Genomic DNA, 19,336 nt, shown 5'->3' with positions numbered 1-19,336 from the left:
CTAGGGAACTTTGTTAGTCAAAGATCAGGTGTGTCAGAAGTCTGCTCTGCCATGCCTCCTCCCCACAATCTCCCACATTTTATTAGGGATGGGAGGTGACAGGGAAGGAGGCAGCTATGCTGGAGAAGAGTTTCCTGTACAAGGGAAATTCTTTTCTAGCCATTTCTGGCTGTTTTAGGTTCAAGTAGAGGTGCAAAAAGGATCTACCACATTAGAGAAACTGATCTTGCGTATATAATAATAAATAAATAAATAACAATAGCTGAGACAAATGGCTTGGTCGCTATCCCACTGGTTTCAATATACCCCTTGCAAGCTCTCCTAGACTGTCTTTTCTCTGTGAGGATTTTATCTGGCCTGACTGGTTTTTCCCTCTCTGGTGTGCTGGTAGGCATGCTCTTAGAAGGAACAACAAATGCGGACAAGAGTGATCCAGTGTACTTGTACTTTCAGAATGCCTTTGACAAGGTCCCTCATTGAAGGCTCTTAAGCAAACTAACCATTCCTGGGATAAGAGGGAAGGTCCTCTCATAAATCTGTAACTAGTTAAAAGATAGGAAACAAAGAGTAGGAATAAATTGTCAGTTTTCACAGTGGAAAGAGCCCTTAAGGATCCATACCGGGCCCAATGCTGTTCAACATATTCATAAATGATCTGGAAAAAGGGGTAAATAGTGAGGTGGTAAAGTTTGCAGACAATACAAAATTACTCAAGATAGCTAGGTCCAAAGCTGGCTGTGAAGAATGATAAAGGGATCTCACAAAACTGGGTGACTGGGTAACAAAATGGCAGATAAAATTCAATATTGATAAATGCAAAGTAATGCACATTGGAAAACATAATCCCAACTATACATGCAAAATGATGGGGTCTAAACTAGCTGCTACCACTCAGGATAGAGAGCGAGGAGTCATTGTGGGTACTTCCCTGAAAACATCTGCTCAATGTGCAGCATCAGTCAAAAAAGCTAACAGAATGATAGGAAGCACTAGGAAAGGGATAGATAAGACAAAAAATATCATAACGCCACTATATAAAGCCATGGTATGCCCACATCTTGAATGCTGTGTACAGTTCTGGTCACCCCCATTTCAAAAAAGATATATTTTAATTGGAAAAAATACAGAGATGGGCAACGAAAATGATGAGTGGTATCGAACAGCTTTCATATGAGGGGAGCTGGGAATGTTCATCTTAGAAAAGAGATGACTAAAGGGGGATATGATAGAGGTCTATAAAACTATGAATGGTGTGGAGAAAGTGACTAAGTGTTATTTACCTCTTCACATAACACAAGAACCAGGGGTCACCCTGTGAAATTAATAGGTAGAAGGTTTAAAATAAATGTAAGGAAGTTTTTCTTCACACAGTGCACAGTCAACCTGTGGAACTCATGGCCAGGGGATGTTGTGAAGGCTAAAAGTATAAGTGGGTTCAAAGAAGAATTAGATACATTAATGGAAGATAGATCAATCAATGGCTATTAGCCAAGATGATCAGGGAAGAAACCTCTGGGTGTCCCTAAATCTCTGAATGCCAAAAGCTGGCACTGGATGTGTGTGGTTAGAAACATCAACCTTAATCCCTAGTATTTTGGAATATACAGTAGTGCCTAATCTGCAGCCTCTGTGCCCCTTGTGGAAGCAGGAAAGAAAGAGAGGGTTTAAGTGTAGCCATTTTAATTTGTTAGAAACAGAGCAACTGTTATGCTAAGTCTTAGCCTAATATCGCGAGATCTGTAGAAGCAGGGCTCACGTCAGAAGCGAGTGGAAAAACAGCAGCGCAGAATCGGCGTGACCTAGCCTTGAGATAACGATGTTTTGAGAAGTGAAAGTGAGAAAATGCTGGATTACACAGGATATAATATAAATAAAATGTAGTTGTTTTCAATTAATGCATGCCACAAAAGAGTATAAATGCTTGTGTGATATTGCTTGTATTTCGGAGAAACTGAGGCAGAGATGCTCTCTGTAGCTGCATCATCTGTGCCCCTTAACTTACATAGTACCCCCACCAGATTCTTTCCCTCTGGAGGATATAAGCTTCTTTTAACACACAAATAAGATGGAATGCTACTGTTCTAAATCAATACCTTCCTAATATAATTCAGTGAGAACTGTGACTATTTCACACAATTTCTACCCTTTTGAAACAGAGATCGGCAATACACTTGGAACATCAGCCAACTAATGGATTTTATATATGATAGAATGACCATTAGTATTTCTTACAAATATAGCAATGTGGGGGGAGAATGAACATGAATGAAAACCAGACATTAAAAGGTATAAAATCCTGCAATGCACACCCAAGGGCTTAATTTGCTCATGAGAGAGTCTGATATTACAACAACTGTCAGCAGGGATAAGCCATCCTATAAAGAACATTGATCCCTCAACAGCTCCCTTTGTTACATTTCATTTACTTCTGCCTGTCTCTTCAAGAATTAATACTTTACTTATGTAGTGGTTTGCCAAATCCCATTCAAATAAGTCCTCTTACTTTGAGGTATGATCATCTACTACAGAGATACTTACTTCTAACCCCTAAAGCACTCCAGACAGATTTTTAAAATGATTTTGTGGTAGTATTGAATCTATAGAGGTATGTTCATGTAATCCTATCACACAAAATACCCACTCTGTTTATGACCTGCTGTTAAACAGCAGCTGCCACTTTGTCTTCTAGGTTCCCATGATCTTGGGCAAGTCACTTAGCCTCTTTATAGCAGTTTCCTCATTTGAAAATAGGAATAACAATACTTTCCTACCTCACAGAGTGTTTTGGGAGGATAGACTCACTGATGGTTGTAGAGCACTTTGAGATCCTTGGGTGGAAGGTGCTATCTATCTAGAGACAAAATATGATTTAACTGAATAACTTCAGCGTTCGTGTCGTGCTCTCCATCAGTACCTGGCCCAGGCTGGGGAAGCTAATGATCCACCCAGCAGACCAAATTCAATGATGAATCCTGGTCACGTGCCACCTGAGGCATGTTGCGCATACACTAAGAAGAAGACTGAATTAAGTAATGAATTCTCATTAATCAGTTCTTGCCACATTCTGTGAGGTAATCGGTGATGACTCCGTTTTATAAATGGCAAAATTGAAGCAAAGAGGTTAAGGGCCACATTTTCTTAAATGGTTTCTAATTTTGGGTGCCTAGTTCAGACATACAGGCCTGATTTTCAGAAGCATGAGCACTGGCAGTTCTCTGAATATCAGGCCCTGGCTGTCTTAAGCTGAGCATCTGAAAAGAGAAGATGACAAAATTAGGAGTCACTTTTGAAAAAATTCACTTACGTGACTTGCTCAAGGCCAAAGAGGATCAGCAGAAATGGCTGATCAGTTCTTGGCTCTGCTCCTCCAGGTCTCAAACCACAAGAACAGGTCTTGCCTGTAATAAATGTATTACGCCCAGATCCTCAAAGGTATTTAGGCATCTAACTCTCCCTGTAGTTCACATTTGGATATTGCGTAGGTCTCACTAAGAAGTCCTACTATAATTTTTTCTCTGTCTCTCTTTCCACTTGGGTTGTCCAAGATAGCCAAGGAATTTGAGTGTCTAGTGATGTTACATCCCACTGGGAGTTAGGCACCTAAATACCTGGGACTCCGTTCCTTATTTTCCCATGATCTCATTATTCCCCAATATGCATGAATGCAGGTATAATTTATTTTAATGCAAATTTTTCCAAGTGTCATGAGCCTTGTCACATATCAAGAGAAAGGGGATGTACATTCTATCCATAATCCACAGTGAATCGCTCAGTGTCATTTGGCTCCTAACTTTTAATAGCTGCCATGTTAAAACATGTACAACATGTAACATCACTAGACAGTCAAACTCCTTGGCTATCTTGGCCAACCCAATTGGAAAGAGATACAGAGAAAAAATATTGTAGGTATTTTTAGTGAGACCTATATAATATCCAGATGTTAACTCCAGTACCTATTTTTATGGATAAAAAGCACATAATGCCCCCTTTTCAATTTTTGTGCCAAAGCTTTGGTATCCTAAATCCCACACCCATATTGATTTGATAACTTCACTTACTCTGTATCCTCAGAAATTTGTATAAAATGGAAAGGAGAGAACAATGTCTCAGAGAAAGTTGGGCTTTTTTAAAAAAGTGAACAAAGCCCTAGCATACTGACAAACATCATGTATGCTTTAACAAAATCAGTCCTACTATGATTGCAATTTTATGTCATATATGCAGCAGAAATCTCTCAACAAAGAGTAGCTACAATAACCTGAATCCCAAACTGTGACGTGGTCTCTTTGCACTACGTTGACAGTGCAAGGTGGCCCTAAAGCAGTATAACTAGCTGTGGGAGGACCATCCCAATACAATGACATAATGTCGCCGAATCCTACATCACCTCCCCCAGCTGCTAGCATAGGGAATGTCACTAGAGCAAAGAGGACACAGCTATAATATCCAGCTGATCTCCAGCTGTCATGTTCCCATGACCTTTGGGGCCATATTCAGCAGATGTAACCTAAAGGCTACTCTGAGTTACAGCAGAGGACCAGCACACAGACAGCCCAGATCAGAGGAAAATGCAAAGATCACTTTTGCATTAGTTTTAACAAACCTGTCCGTGAACAATATTTTTGGTCATTTTCTAGTAAGAAAGCAATATTGTCCATGTATGAGAAAAATAAGTCTTATGGTTAAGGCACAGGTCAGGCAATCTGGCACTGTCTGTCTCAGTCTTCCCATCTTCAAAATGTACAACAAAGAGCAGGGCCGGCTCCAGGCACCAGCTTAACAAGCAGGTGCTTGGGGCGGCCAAGGGAGAGGGGCGGCACCTGCGGCAATTCGGAGGCGGCAGGTCCCTCACTCCCTCTAGGAGTGAAGGACCTGCCGCTGAACTGCCCCGCCGATCACGGCTTTTTTTTTTTTTTCCCCAATTGCCGCTGCTGATCGCGACTTTTTTTTTTTTTTGCTTGGGGTGGAGCCAGCCCTGACAAAGAGTACTTCCCACTGTTCCCAGTGTGGGGAAATATTAATTCATTAATATTGGTAAAGTGCTTTGAGATCTGGTATTACTGAAGGGTAAAGGATTCTTTTTCCTATAATTATTAATGTATAATATTAATCTGCATAGCCTATTTGTATACTTGTTTCAGAAGATAAGATTTCCTGCAAGGTACTAAATTTAAAGGATGTTATGTTAGATATTGATGTTGTATGTTAGATATTGAGCCATCACGCATTAAACAAAAACTTCTACCCTCAAAGGGTTGTTCAGTGGGTTATGTGATATGAGTTTGGTTGTCTTAAGCTTGAGATCAGTGGACAGATATCCACATCCCCCTCCCTTGCCTCAACACCCTCCCCCAAACAAACAAAAAACCCCTATGTCAGTAGTCTCTGCAGGAAGAGCAAAAGACTTAGTCATCAATGGAAACGTAACTATGTTCTTATCCCTGCAAAGTGGTCAGGTCAGACAGTGGAGAAGCTTTCACTTCTGCAGCTTGTGCTGTATCAGTTTTGTGGATCAAAGTCTTCAGTCTTATAGGGCTTAGCACCTCTCATCTGTACGGTTTCAGAGTAACAGCCGTGTTAGTCTGTATCCGCAAAAAGAAGAACAGGAGTACTTGTGGCACCTTAGAGACTAACAAATTTATTAGAGCATAAGCTTTCGTGGACTACAGCCCACTTCTTCTCATCTGTACTACATTCACTCAAAAAATTCTTTGGAGGACAGAAAAGAAAATATCTATTGCTTAACATTTTGTTGTAAATGTGATTTGGCAGAATAGGAGGGAGAGTGCTTCCCTAATGAAAAAGAAATCAAGAGGAGACAATTGTTTCAAAATTAAAATAAGACTTCAGTTGTTCTTATTACTGTGAATGGGAAGCTATAAACTGCTCCAGCTAAGCTGCTGGTGCCCCCATGTGCATAAATGTGGTTTTACTGCTCTCCTATGTGTGATAAGATAATTAGTCTTAAACGTTGATTCATTTGTACATAACGCCAGAACTCCAATATTTTAAAAAATCTTTAATCCTAAGAATCTGCATGAATTTTACAGCTGTACCACCAAAACACAGAGAGGTATTTCTATGGAGACTGCATTGTCTCTTAGGTTGTAGACAGGGAAAGTGTCTTACTCTATGTTCTGGATAGCACTAAGCATACAATAATGTTTTTTGAAATGCTGGGGAGGTTTCCTATGTCCATATGTCATGCTTTAGATAAATGATAATATAATGTTGTTTTGTTCAAACCTGATTAATTTGTTTCAATTATTATGCATTAATTCAGACAGGATACCATTATTCTCCTCGTGCTGTATTTCCTCAAGTTCAGAGAGCGTTCATTGCATAATACTTCAGTAATCAATTAAAATGGTTATTAAAAAAGCCAAATAAGACTTTCCTTTATTTTTTCCCACTTGCTTTCAAGTTTTTTCCTTAGCATACAACCCTGCTACTGTGTAAGAAGATAAGGTAGCAAGGAGAGTTAATGGTAAGACTGAAAATGCCTGAGTGTTTATTTAATGTGGGATTATTATGCTATTACGGATTCAGAGCACATCTGCAAAGAAAATCTGCTTGGTGGACTGCAAAGAACGTGTGGCTTCCTAGAAAGTTGAAAAGGTAACATAGAATTTTGATTTATTATACTACCGCTGCACTTATCCCATCACTATCATACAGGATCCATATGGCTTCTACCAGAAGTTAGCATGCAGTACACCATCTGCTCACTGATACATGTATGCTCTCTGAGTTAATTTCTAAATTTTGCTCAATTTTACCCCAGTGGAATTTGCTGTTTCCACCATGTTAATGCAGCTTTCAAAAGTCTGCTACAGCAACACCTTAGTCTATATAATAAGATTCCAAGATTGACAGAAAGACAGAATGACACTCAGAAGGCTTTAATGTCTGTTAACTCAGTGTGAAGCAATGAAAACAGCTAGAAGCAAGGCTGGGAGCTCTTTTTGTTTAGAATATCACCAGGTTCAATCATCACTGGGATTTTCAGTGGGTAGGGTGACCAGACAGCAAATGTGAAAAATTGGGACAGAGGGTGGTGGGTAATAGGAGCCTGTATAAGAAAAAGACCCAGCGTGTTACGTTGTCTCTTTCAGAAAGCACTCAGGATCAGGAGCCTGAAGGCTTGTTCAGACTTCAGCAGCCACTGGCAGCTCCCACTCTGGACCCAGAAAGGCAGCAGTACAGACAGGTTCCCCGTTGTCCCATCACCCCAGGGCAGCGGAGACCGTGTATATGGGTGGGGGGAGGGACACACTCCAACATCTGCTCCTCCTCCCCCCTCCACCCACTCTGCACAGTAGACAGATGCTCTCAGTCCCAAGCAGCTTGGCCAGGAGTGGCTCCGGAGGAGATGGGGACAGAAGCAGCAGTGACTGCACATGGCAGTGGAGCAACGTGGAGGAGGGGAACCCCTGCTCCAGCGGAGTCACCTGGTTGGCTGTCCAACTGCCCCCCTGCAGTTTGAGTCCCTCTGCCCTCTCCAGATGCTGCTGCTCGCCTGGCTGCCTCCTTGGGCCCAGCTGGCTCTTGGCAGTCAGGTGGGACTCAGGTACCAAACTCTGCACCAAGTGCCCTCTTGAGTAGGCCACCATGGGCTGCCGCCCAGCCCACCCACCCCTAAAGCTGGCCCTGCGTATGACTGAGTATTATGGCTAAACCAGCAGGGCAGAAATACACAGAAATTAAATTGGCCAGAGACAGAAATGTAGAAAAGCAGGAAAAAATGCCAGCAATATGGCAACCAGGATTCAGGCAAATATATAGAAACTTTAATAAACTCAACCATTATGCTAAAATGTACAGAGAAAGCAGAAAAGTGTCTGTATTAAGTACAGAAAAGGATTCCGTAAGTGAAATGGAAGAGCTGTTCCTAAGCTCAATAATGGAGGAGGCTGAAAACTCAAAGGATCAGCGAATTAAAATGTGCAGAAATGGCACTTACATGACATACAAAATAGACACTGGGGCACAAGTAAATGTAATAAGAGAAACTGAAATGGGCATATGTAAGAAGTACATAAAAGTGGGTACGTTGAAAGAGTATGTGAAAGACTATAATGGAGGAACAATTCCAGAGCTGGGGCAGTGCACATTGATACAAAGGGGAAATGATAAAACCAAAGAGTTTGTGGTGCTACACAGAGACAAGCAACCACGGGTGTGAGTTCCTTGGTCTCATTAAGAGAATATATGCTACAAATAGACAGAATGACAACACAGAACTAGGTATGAAAGTATTAATAGGATTATATGAAAATGGATTCTCAGGAAATGGTGCCTCCCCATAACAAATAAGATACAGTTAAGAGATGATTTAGAACCTGTGGGATGAAAAGTTCCACAAGTCTTAAGAAAGAGTCTAGAAGAGGAGCTGCAAAACAAGAGAGCAAAAGGTATCATTCGGTGAATAGAAGAACCAACAGATTGGGTTTACTTCTAAGTAATCATAGAGAGGAAAGGAGGGGGACTACAGCTGTGAATGGACCCTAAGGAGCCGAAGAAAACCATAAAAAGATAACACTTTCACTCGCCCACAAGAAATGAACTATTGTCTGAGATGGCACAAGCCAAAAAGTTCAACAAATTAGATGCATTGGCAGAATTCTGGCAGATCCCCTTAAACACTGGAGCTCCAAGAGCTGCACTTTCAACACACCATTTGGCAACTACAAAAGGCAGTCTTAGGAAGCAGTAATACTTTTGGCTCCCGAAGTATTTCACTGTACAATGAGTCAGATGCTAGAGGGTCTATCAGGAGTGAAAGTGTACACTGATGACATAGTATCAGAGGGGTAGCCGTGTTAGTCTGGATCTGTAAAAAGCAACAGAGAGTCCTGTGGCACCTTTAAGACTAACAGATGTATTGGAGCATAAGCTTTCGTGGGTGAATGCCCACTTCGTCGGATTTCCTGGACTTTGCTAAAATGTACAACTTTCATCATGAGACATCTAGTCCCAGATTCCTCAAACCAATGGATAGGCTCAGTGTATCCCAAATTTGGGACGCTGCCTGTGCAGGGAAAGCCCTTGGCGGGCCGGGCCGGTTTGTGTACCTGCCGTGTCTGGGAAGCGGCGACCAGTATGTCCCTCAGCCCGCACCACTTCCAGCAGCTCCCATTGGCCTGGAGCAGCAAACCGCGGCCAGTGGGAGCTGCGATCGGCCGGACCTGCGGACATGGCAAGTACACAAACCGGCCCAGCCCACCAGGGGCTTTCCCTACACAAGCGGCATCCCAAGTTTGGGAAACACTGGATTAGCTGAATGTGGAGTATGTATAGAGAAGAACTTGCAAAAAAAAAAAAAAAAAAGCCTTGAATGCAAGTGAAGGTCCATATTTAGCACGACTCAACTATACAGCTACACCTGCTGAACTGTGAAAAATCATCCATTGCACTACTCTGCAACATATGTATAAATACTCAAATACCAGATATAGGACAAAAACAAAGGATGACTAAGGAGTCTGTGATAGTGATGAAAAGACTGGGACAGTACAAACAGACAAAATATTACAAGAAAGGAGAAAGACCTCTTTCACAGTTAAAAAACAAAGACTGAGCGAGACTTTGTCAAGATGGGTGCTGGCCACTCAAAGCTACAGTGATCAAAGAGGAGTCACCTTGCTCAAACTCTGTGACCACAGATGAAAGCAAAATCTTATAAAGAAATTGTAAACATCTTCTTAAAAACACCTGACAACTTGGCCAAGATAAGTGAAGTAAGAGAAGACGTACAAGTTGAAAACAATTCACAAACTGACCCTGTTACTGACAAAGTCTGAACTGTCTGCTACAGACAAGGACTCCCCTAAAAGGGTTTGCAGTACAGCAGATCAGAAAGGTTGCTGAAATGCCCTAAGAGACTGATCAATATATGTTAAGGTTGTGCTAAAGCAACCTGAAGGGTTGTTAAATTAGTTATTGTATTTGTTATAGTTTGTTAATTTAAATTAATACTGTTTTAGTTCAATCAGCAATTTAGAAAGGGATCTAAAAAAGAGAGGATGTGCTGTTGAATAAGCTCTCTGGGAAGCGTAGAGATGCCACACTTCCTGCACACTCTTCATGCAGTCTTTAGGGTTTCCTGTGACATGCTCCCTGTTGGGACCAGAAACAAAAAAGCCCAGTATCAAGGGAAGTCGTAGGCTGCAGCTACACAGAGGAATAGAGTTTATTATCTGATTCTGTAAATAGTTCCTGTTCATAATAAAGAGTTTATATAAGAGTCTTTTCATCATAAATATACTACATTGCCATCCAATTTATAAGTTCTCAGCCATTTTGAGGTTATAAATTTTTCACCTGTGCAGTGTACAGCTACAGTAAGGCATATAACTATGCCATGCCAAGAGTCCTATACTACTGTGAAACCAGAGGTAATGCAACCAATCACCAGCCTTTATCTACACCTAATTTGCATGCAACAATTTCATTGGTTGTATGAGAGAGACTGCACAGATGGTGGATTATTTGGACCACCTGTCACACTCATGTAACAGCACAGGGTTTCAGCTACTCGTCCATGATAATGTTCCTGCTATACTGAACTCCCTGCCCAACATTTTCTGCACTCTTAGCCGAACCTATTTTAACTGATTAATTAGATGTTTTTCACCGGAGATAACACAAGGCCTTTAGAGATTCACAGAGCAAAACAAATAAGATACAAATATAGAAATGTATGTAATGATTTAAATCAAGAAAGGGATTTACTTCTCAATTCTGGGAATATATATTCTATTATGCTAATATATACCAAACCACTTTTTCTAGGTAGTAAGGAAAGACTTGAAATGCTGATACATATGTTCTCATATGTCTATTTTAAAAGAGAGTTGCTTTTGGTGTATGTGGACTTTTACATGAGCAGGACAGTAACTGCAGTTGTCTATTGTCAAATTAGCTCTGAATCTTTTAACTTAAAAAAATATTCCTAGTTACTCCTACCTCCCTCCACCAAAGTGACAAGTTTTTTCAGGGAGATTCTAGTGCACTTGTCCCCTTTTTCTTCCATATTTAGGATATGTACACACTACAGCTTAAGTCGATATAACTTACACTGCTCAGGGATGTGAATAAGCCCCCACCCCCAAGCGACATAAGTTACACTGACCTAAGAGCTGGTGGTGTCGGCAGGAAAACTGGAGTAATAAGTCAATGGGAGAGCTCTCTCCTGTTGGCTTAGAGCGCCTGCACTAGCTATCCAGCTGTAAACTCTGTAATGTACCCATAGCCTAAGTCTATGCTGTCTTCCTCAGTTCCTTAAGCACAACCATCGAGCTGCTGGCTAAGAAATAGTAGAAAAAGTAGGGACTAAAAGGAGGACTCTCTTGCAGGGGACTGCAAAATCTTCCAGTATTTTTTCCTTATATCATCTTGCTTTATGAACTTCACAGCCTTTTTTAACAACATTATTTTTGTTATGTTAAAAGGGTTATCAAAGCCCTTATTTGGATTTAAAAGATTATCAAAATAAACACTCAGCGGTTTGCTAACACTTGTTTACTATATAACAGCCACTACAATCCTGCCTCTAAAGTGGCCAATTAAATTGCTTTATAGAACCAATGTAGTTACATTGGTGCAAAAGGTTAGCAAGTAACAGATTGCTACTTTGCTGTGGTGATCCGTAAGCGTAGGAATTTCCTTTCCCAGGAGTGTCTCAGCCCCTCCTTCACCACACTTAAACAATATCAAAAAACATTTATACTTACTTTTTTGTTTGTTTGTTTGTTTGTTTTTGTTCATTCATTTTGTTTTGTTTCCTTTAATATTAAACTTTTCCTCTATATATTCAGGTGCCTCTCCCCCATTTATCTACAGGTGGGTTGTTTTTTTTAAACTGTTTAGATTGGTCATGATTGTCCAGCAATGGTAACTGGGAACTCATAGGAGAGCTCTTTAGGATATTCACTATGTATTCTAAAAATTCACCTACATACTATAATTTCCCCCACAGCTCAGTCAAAAGCCATTGATTGACCAGGCAAGTCATAGCAATTTTTTTTTAATTAAGGCTGCCTTAATTGCATCATTTTGAAAACAAACTAAGATCCTGTATAGAACTGAGAGAAGATTGGCATTTCTGTCCGGAAGGAAATTCTGGTATTTCAACATTTGTTTTCATCCCAAAATGGGACAAAAAGTCAAAATATCAAAAAAAAATGTGGAATTAAAAGATCTGGAAAATTTAAATTCAGATATGTCAAAATGTTTTGTTTTGAGTCGATTCGATATTAAAGCATATCTGCCTAAGGTGCCATGGTGGTCATGGGAGTTGTGGTTTGAGTGCCTTATGGCCTCATTTCTCACTATGAGACAGGCTTCCTGCTTGAAATACATTTCCCATTTTGCTTTGTCTGCAAAATGTCAGCTGGCTAGCTGACTGACTGATGTTACTCAGAAGTTTGGAATGTCAGAAGTAAATTGACAATGATGGACTAGCTGGCAGACTGCAAGAGAAATGGTCAAAGGTGCGACTTTTCACATGGATAGCATGTGTGTGTGTGTGTGTGTGTGTGTGTGTGTGTGTGTGTGTAAAAATATGTATCTACTCCTATCTGAAAATGGAGTACTAAAAATCAGTAGTAGTCTTGATTTAAATAAGAATCAATATTAACACAAAATTAGCATACATATATTAGTGTCCGTTCAGTGACTGAATAAATAAAATTTCCTAGCGTGCATGACAGTGCATTGTGTTATCTGCCAAGCTATTTGGTCAGTCTTCTGTTGTCATTACTTCTTCCTTTGAAGTATAGTCCCCTTTCATCAGCTATAATGAAATCAAGAAGATTTATCCAAAGCTGATGCTACCCATAGTATGGCTGGCAGGTGGTATTCTAGGATTAACATGACCATTTCACCACTAGAAAGAACTAAGTATATTACATCAGCAATATAGTAAGTTTTCACCCTCACATTACAATTACACACTGGGATCGCCTACAAAGCACAATATTTTGAACATACCTAATCACTATAATAAAACTAAAAACTGTTTTCCTAAAAACTAATGACACCAATAGAAAACAAAATCCATAATGCTGTTCTTCCCCAAATAGAAAGCATAGATATAAAAATATTATAAAATGATATATTCTTAATTACTGAATCAGTAATTGGTGTTCGACCTGCTGAAAACTACATTAATGCAATGTAAAAACTGCACAGTTAAAATCACTACCAGGAACACAATCCATGGCAAGGTTAACTTGGTTGGATTGCACATCATGTACTTCATTATTTGCATTTAAAAACAAAAACATGACATGAGACTTATTAAGTTTTGCATTTTTTAAAAAGCAAAACCAGAAAATCCTATGTATGTACAATATGGATAAGTTAATTTTGTGGCTGGAACCTTAATTTGCCATACATTTCTCTGATGCAGGCTTTTTTACCTGGTATTATCTGAATCACATATCTGAATCAACAGATCACCAAAAACAAACAACTCCCCTCCCCCAGAAAAAAACAAAATGACAAAAGTAAAGGCTTGATAATTATCAAAACACATTTTACCAGAAGAAATGTTTGACAGGAATATCTGGTTTTAAACATACATTTTAAATGTGAATGATATTGTTCATCTTAAGAGGATTTGTTGTGTTTGCAAAAGAACAAATGAACTATTTTAGCCATTTTAACAAAAATTAAAAATGACATGGCAACCTGGGCAGCAATGACCATGAGATGATCGAGTTCAGGATCCTGACAAAAGGAAGAAAGGAGAGCAGCAGAATACAGACCCTGGACTTCAGAGAAGCAGACTTTGACTCCCTCAGGGGACTGATGGGCAGGATCCCCTGGAAGGCTAATATGAGAGAGAAAGGAGTCCAGGAGAGCGGGCTGTATTTTAAAGAAGCCTTATTGACAGCACAGGAACAAACCATCCCAATGTGCAGAAAGAATAGCAAATATGGCAGGCAACCAGCTTGGCTTAACAGAGATATCTTCGGTGAGCTTAAACACAAAAAGGAAGCTTACAAGAAGTGGAAAATTTGGACATATGACCAGGGAGGAGTATAAAAATATTGCTTGAGCATGCAGGGGTGTAATCAGGAAGGCCAAAGCACAATTGGAGTTGCAGCTAGCAAGGGACGTGAAGGGTAACAAGAAGGCTTTCTGCAGGTATGTTAGCAACAAGAAAAAGGTCAGGGAAAGTGTGGGACCTTTACTAAACGGGGGAGGCAACCTAGTGACAGATGATGTGGATAAAGCTGAAGTACTCAATGCTTTTTTTGCCTCGGTCTTCACAGACAAGGTCAGCTCCCAGACTGCTTCACTGGGCAGCACAGTATGGGGAGGAGGTAAGCAGCCCTCAGTGGTGAAAGAACAGGTTAAGGATTATTTAGAAAAGCTGGATATGCACAAGTCCACGGGTCCAGATCTAATGCATCCAATGGTGCTGAGGGAGTTGACTGATGTGATTGCAGAGCCATTGCCTATTATCTTTGACAACTTGTGGCAATCGGGCAAGGTCCCAGATGACTGGAAAAAGGCAAATATTGTGCCCATCTTTTAAAAATGGAAGAAGGAGAATCCGGGGAACTACAGACCAGTCAGCCTCACCTCAGTCCCTGGAAAAATCATTGAGCAGGTCCTCAAGGAATCCATTTTGAAACACTTGGAGGAAAGGAAGGTGATCAGGAACAGTCAACATAGATTCACCAAGGGCAAGTCATGCCTGACCAACCTGACTGCCTTGTATGATAAGATAACTGAATCTGTGGATATGGGGAAAGCGGTGAACATGATATATCTTGACTTTAGCAAAGCTTTTGATACGGTCTCCCATGGTATTCTTGCCAGCAAGTTAAGAGTATGGATTGGATGAATGGACTATAAGGTGGATAGAAAGCTAGCTAGATTGTTGGGCTCAACGGGTAGTGATCAATGACTTGATGCCTAGTTGGCAGCTGGTATCAACCGGCAGGGCCGGCTTTAAGCCAATTCCACCAATTCCCCCGAATCGGGCCCCGCACCTAAGAGGGCCCCACGCCCAGTGGCAGGGACGCCCAGAGTAGGGGGCAAGTGGCAGAGAATCCCTTCCCTGGCTAGAGGCGCCTTTTTAATTTTTACTCACCCGGCAGCGCTCCGGGTCTTTGGCGGCACTTTGGTGGAGGGTCCTTCACTCGCTCCAGGTCTTTGGCGGTACTTTGGTGGCGGGTCCTTCAGTGCCGCCGAAGACCCGGAGCGAGTGAAGGACCCGCCGCCAAAGACTAGGAGCGCGGCCCGGTGAGTACAAGCTCCGCATGTTTTTTTTAACATGTTTTTTTTAGTCTTCCCTGCTGGGGCCCTGTCGAAACTGTTCGAATCGGGCCCCGCACTTCCTAAAGCCGGCCCTGTCAACCGGAGTGCCCCAGGGGTCGGTCCTGTGGCCGGTTTTGTTCAACATTTTCATTAATGATCTGGATGATGGGATGGATTGCACCCTCAGCAAGTTCGCGGATGACACTAAGCTGGGGGGAGAGGTAGATATGCTGGAAGGTAGGGATAGGGTCCAGAGTGACCTAGACAAATTGGAGGAGTGGGCCAAAAGAAATGTGATGAGGTTCAACAAGGATAAGTGCAGAGTCCTGCACTTAGGATGGAAGAATCCCATGCACTGCTACAGGCTGGGGACCAACTTGCTAAGCAGCAGTTCTGCAGAAAAAGAACTAGGATTACAGTGAACAAGAAGCTGGATATGAGTCAACAATGTGCCCTTGTTGCCAAGAAGGCTAATGGCATATTGGGCTGCACTAGTAGGAGCATTGCTAGCAGATCAAGCGAAGTGATTATTCCCCTCTATTCAGCACTGTTGAGGCCACATCTGGAGTACTGTGTCCAGTTTCCCCCCCCCCCCCCCCCCCCCCCCCCCAGATAGGATGTGGACAAATTGGAGAGAGTCCAGTGGAGGACAACAAAAATGATTAGAGGGCTGGGGTGCATGACTTATGAGGAGAGGCTGAGGAAACTGTGCTTATTTTGTCTGCAGAAGAGAAGAGTGAGGGGGGGGAGATTTGATAGCAGCCTTCAACTACCTGAAGGGGGGTCCCAAAGAGGATGGAGCTAGGCTGTTCTCAGCAGTGGCAGATGACAGAACAAGAAGCAATGGTCTCAAGTGGCAGTGGGTGAGGTCTAGGTTGGATATTAAGAAAAATTATTTCACTAGGAGGGTGGTGAAGCACTGGAATGGGTTACCTAGGGAGGTGGTGGAATCTCCATCCTTAGAGGTTTTTAAGGCCCAGCTTGACAAGGCCCTGGCTGGGTTGATTTAGTTGGGGTTGGTCCTGCTTTGAGCAGTGGGTTGGGCGAAATGACCTCCTGAGGTCTCTTCCAACCCTAGTCTTCTATGATTCTATGAGCTTGGAATTTTAAAGTCAATATGAAATACTAAGTTTCACTAACTGTGCTGCAAGACCAATCTGCCTAGCTGACCTATAAGGAATTTTAAATGGGATGTGGAAAAGAAAGAAAGACAATGGGTTTGTGACTTTTTTATTTTACTGTTTCTGATGTATAAAGAAGAAACAAAATCTTGAAAGAATTCATACACACATTAGAAATTCAAGACTTGTCCACCCTATTCTCACTTGACGTCTCTATGGATGACTAGAGAACTGGTTTAACATCACCAGTACACAAGTGAAATCTGAACAATTGGGAGAAGGGGTTTTTAGTCAGTTTTAAACTAGTTGTTTTTGTTAATACCTGTTTAATTCAAAGTTGGTGGCAAACAGTTGGGAAGAAAAATGTCCTTGTTAAAAATACAAACTTCATCATCCCTGTAATTAAGGGCTAAGATACTCCAGTCCTCTGGTTGTCCAAGTAGAGGAGAGACTTGTTTTTCCTCAAATTTCAGCAAAACACAAGTATGGGAAAAAACAACAAAACACACAAATAAAACCACCAAAAACAACAACATAAAAAAGCAACAGCTCACCTCCACACCTTTCAGGTGCTGTGAATACATCATAAAGAAGCAAAAAAAATGACAGTCCCAATTTCCCCCCTCATTCCCTATTACAAACTATTTAAGCTGTTTGGAAAACTACAAGTTGCCATGAAAATTTCATTAGCAGAGATACAAATGAGAGGCCTACAGGGGCTGTTACAAGAGCACAGTTAAATTATTTCTACTCAGCCCCTATCCATCCAACCATATGTCATCTGTTTGGCTAGGGGATTCCTTTAAATAGGGGTGACAAGGAAAGTCATCATGGAAAAAATAGTTATATTCAGCCAGGGCTGGCTCCAGGCACCAGCGCAGCAAGCAGGTGCTTGGGGTGGCCAATGGAAGGGGGCAGCATGTCCGGCTATTTGGCGGCAGGTCTGTCAGTCCCTCTTGGAGGGAAGGACCTGCTGCCAAAGAATGAAGTGGTGGCGGTAGAGCTGCCGCCGAAGTGCCACCGATCGCGGCTTTTTTTTTTTTTTTCCTCGCCACTTGGGGTGGCAAAAATGCTGGAGCCGGCCCTGTATTCAGCATTTTTGGCAAAAAAAAATAGCATCAAGCTGTGGTAGAACTTACCACATCTTGATGAAGCATCAGACTTACTTTTGGCCTAATTGAGTGAGAGCACATTTTGTTGCCACAATCAAAGTTTTATTTTTCCACTGGCTCATCAAACCACATACTAATGTGTCTTTATTAATACAGGCTATTCTATGTTAAATATATTTGACCATTAATTATGAACCCTGATAAAAAAAACAATTATGTTACAGCACAAATCTTCATAAATGTTACAATACTATTGTATTTTAAATTCCTTCAAATATCTTGCTTATTATAAAACAAACTCTTGAGCCAGACGTTTCAGACAGTTTGCACAGTTAAAGAAAATTATGATTCAAATGAAACTTCTCACCCAAATCAGCTCAGAAATGTAGGCCAAAACCTTTGAAAAGGAACAAATGCCAAGTCCTGCTCTTCATGACAAACACTGTGGAGCTGCTGGCCAGGATCCTCAGCTCCAACCAGCCCAGGTGTCCATGCAATAGGTTTTGGCTACAGGATATGGAGGAGAATGGTGGATGTGGCCTGCTGCTCCCCAATACACAGGGTTATGGTTCACTCACTCCACACTATATGGCAGGGGTCAACAATGTTCGGCACGCGGCTTGCCAGGGTAAGCACCCTGGCGGGCTGGGCCAGTTTTATTTACCTGCTGATGTGGCAGGTTCGGCCGATCGCGGCCCCCACTGGCCGTCCTGGGCCAATGGGGGCAGCAAGAAGCCGCGGCCAGCACATTGCTCGCCCGTGCCGCTTCTTGCTGCCCCCATTGGCCCGGGACAGCGAACCGCGGCCAGTGGGGGCCGCGATCGGCCGAACCTGCCACGTCAGCAGGTAAATAAATCTGGCCCGGCCTGCCAGGGTGCTTACCCTGGCGAGCCGCGTGCCAACGTTGCCGACTCCTGCTATATGGAAATCCACTCTCCACACCCACAGCCCACCTTTCTAGGGTGAGCTGCACAGAACTCCATGGGACACAGGAAAAGTCCACCTGCATAGGGGTTCTTGTTTTTATCTTGCATGTCACTGCAGAAAGTTGTAAGCTGTTTTGGGCCATATGTGCCCGTGTACAGAGCACCAGAATTTGGTCCTACAGAATGAATTTGCTTCACACAAAAACATGTAACAAATATACAGACAGGAGGTTAAATAGGATCAGTAAATGGGGGAAACTATGCATGTTTAGTGGTTACATGTAGCATGACAGGCATATAACACTGGGGCAGGACCTTGCGAGAAACTCCCTTTTTCAGCCATTGTAGATGAGATATCACCAAGACAACATTACTTGGTGTCCAAAGCAGGTGCACACAAACCTCCACATTCTCCTCTTGTCAGTGCAATCTATAGATTAGCACCACAATTAGTCTCAAAAGAGAGGGTAATTACAAAATGGAGGCTAGATTTAGGGATTTAAATCAAGGAACAATAAAGGCCCAGATTGGAGAACTGCATAGTATATGACTTTTGCAAGTCTACCAGGAACATTTGCATACACATAAAACAATTGTTCACAGCCTAAGGGCTATAAGGGAATGAAAAGAAACATAATATAATGCAACGTAGAAAATAACTACCTTCAATGCTCTGTGGACCCACTAGATTCATAGCCTGGTGTGCTGGATATTCTACTCGGGGTCTGGCAATGCCCAATTGTTCCATAACCCCATGAAGGAGTCTTTGAATATCTGCTTCGGAAACTCTATCTGGGGTCCTAGGGCTGTGACTAGAAGCCAAAACCAATCCAAATGCTAGCAAAGATACCATGTTATAAAGCAACGTAGTTGTCATTCTGATGGCCATTTTTAACCTGTG

General features: G+C 41.9%; 1 protein-coding gene across 1 annotated transcript in view; it reads right to left on the bottom strand.

Annotated features, from left to right (window-relative positions):
* Nucleotides 1-19,336, bottom strand: part of LOC117876684 (neuroendocrine protein 7B2-like) — a 69,983-nt gene that overhangs the window by 18,949 nt on the left and 31,698 nt on the right. The window contains exon 2 of the mRNA XM_034768983.1: nt 19,099-19,331. Coding sequence (XP_034624874.1) covers nt 19,099-19,324 — 226 coding nt within the window. The 5' untranslated portion in view covers nt 19,325-19,331. The remainder of the gene's footprint in view (nt 1-19,098; nt 19,332-19,336) is intronic.

This window comes from Trachemys scripta, chromosome 4, assembly GCF_013100865.1.
Source record: "Trachemys scripta elegans isolate TJP31775 chromosome 4, CAS_Tse_1.0, whole genome shotgun sequence".
Taxonomy (NCBI): domain Eukaryota; kingdom Metazoa; phylum Chordata; order Testudines; family Emydidae; genus Trachemys; species Trachemys scripta.
This window is presented reverse-complemented; position numbering and strand designations above follow the sequence as displayed.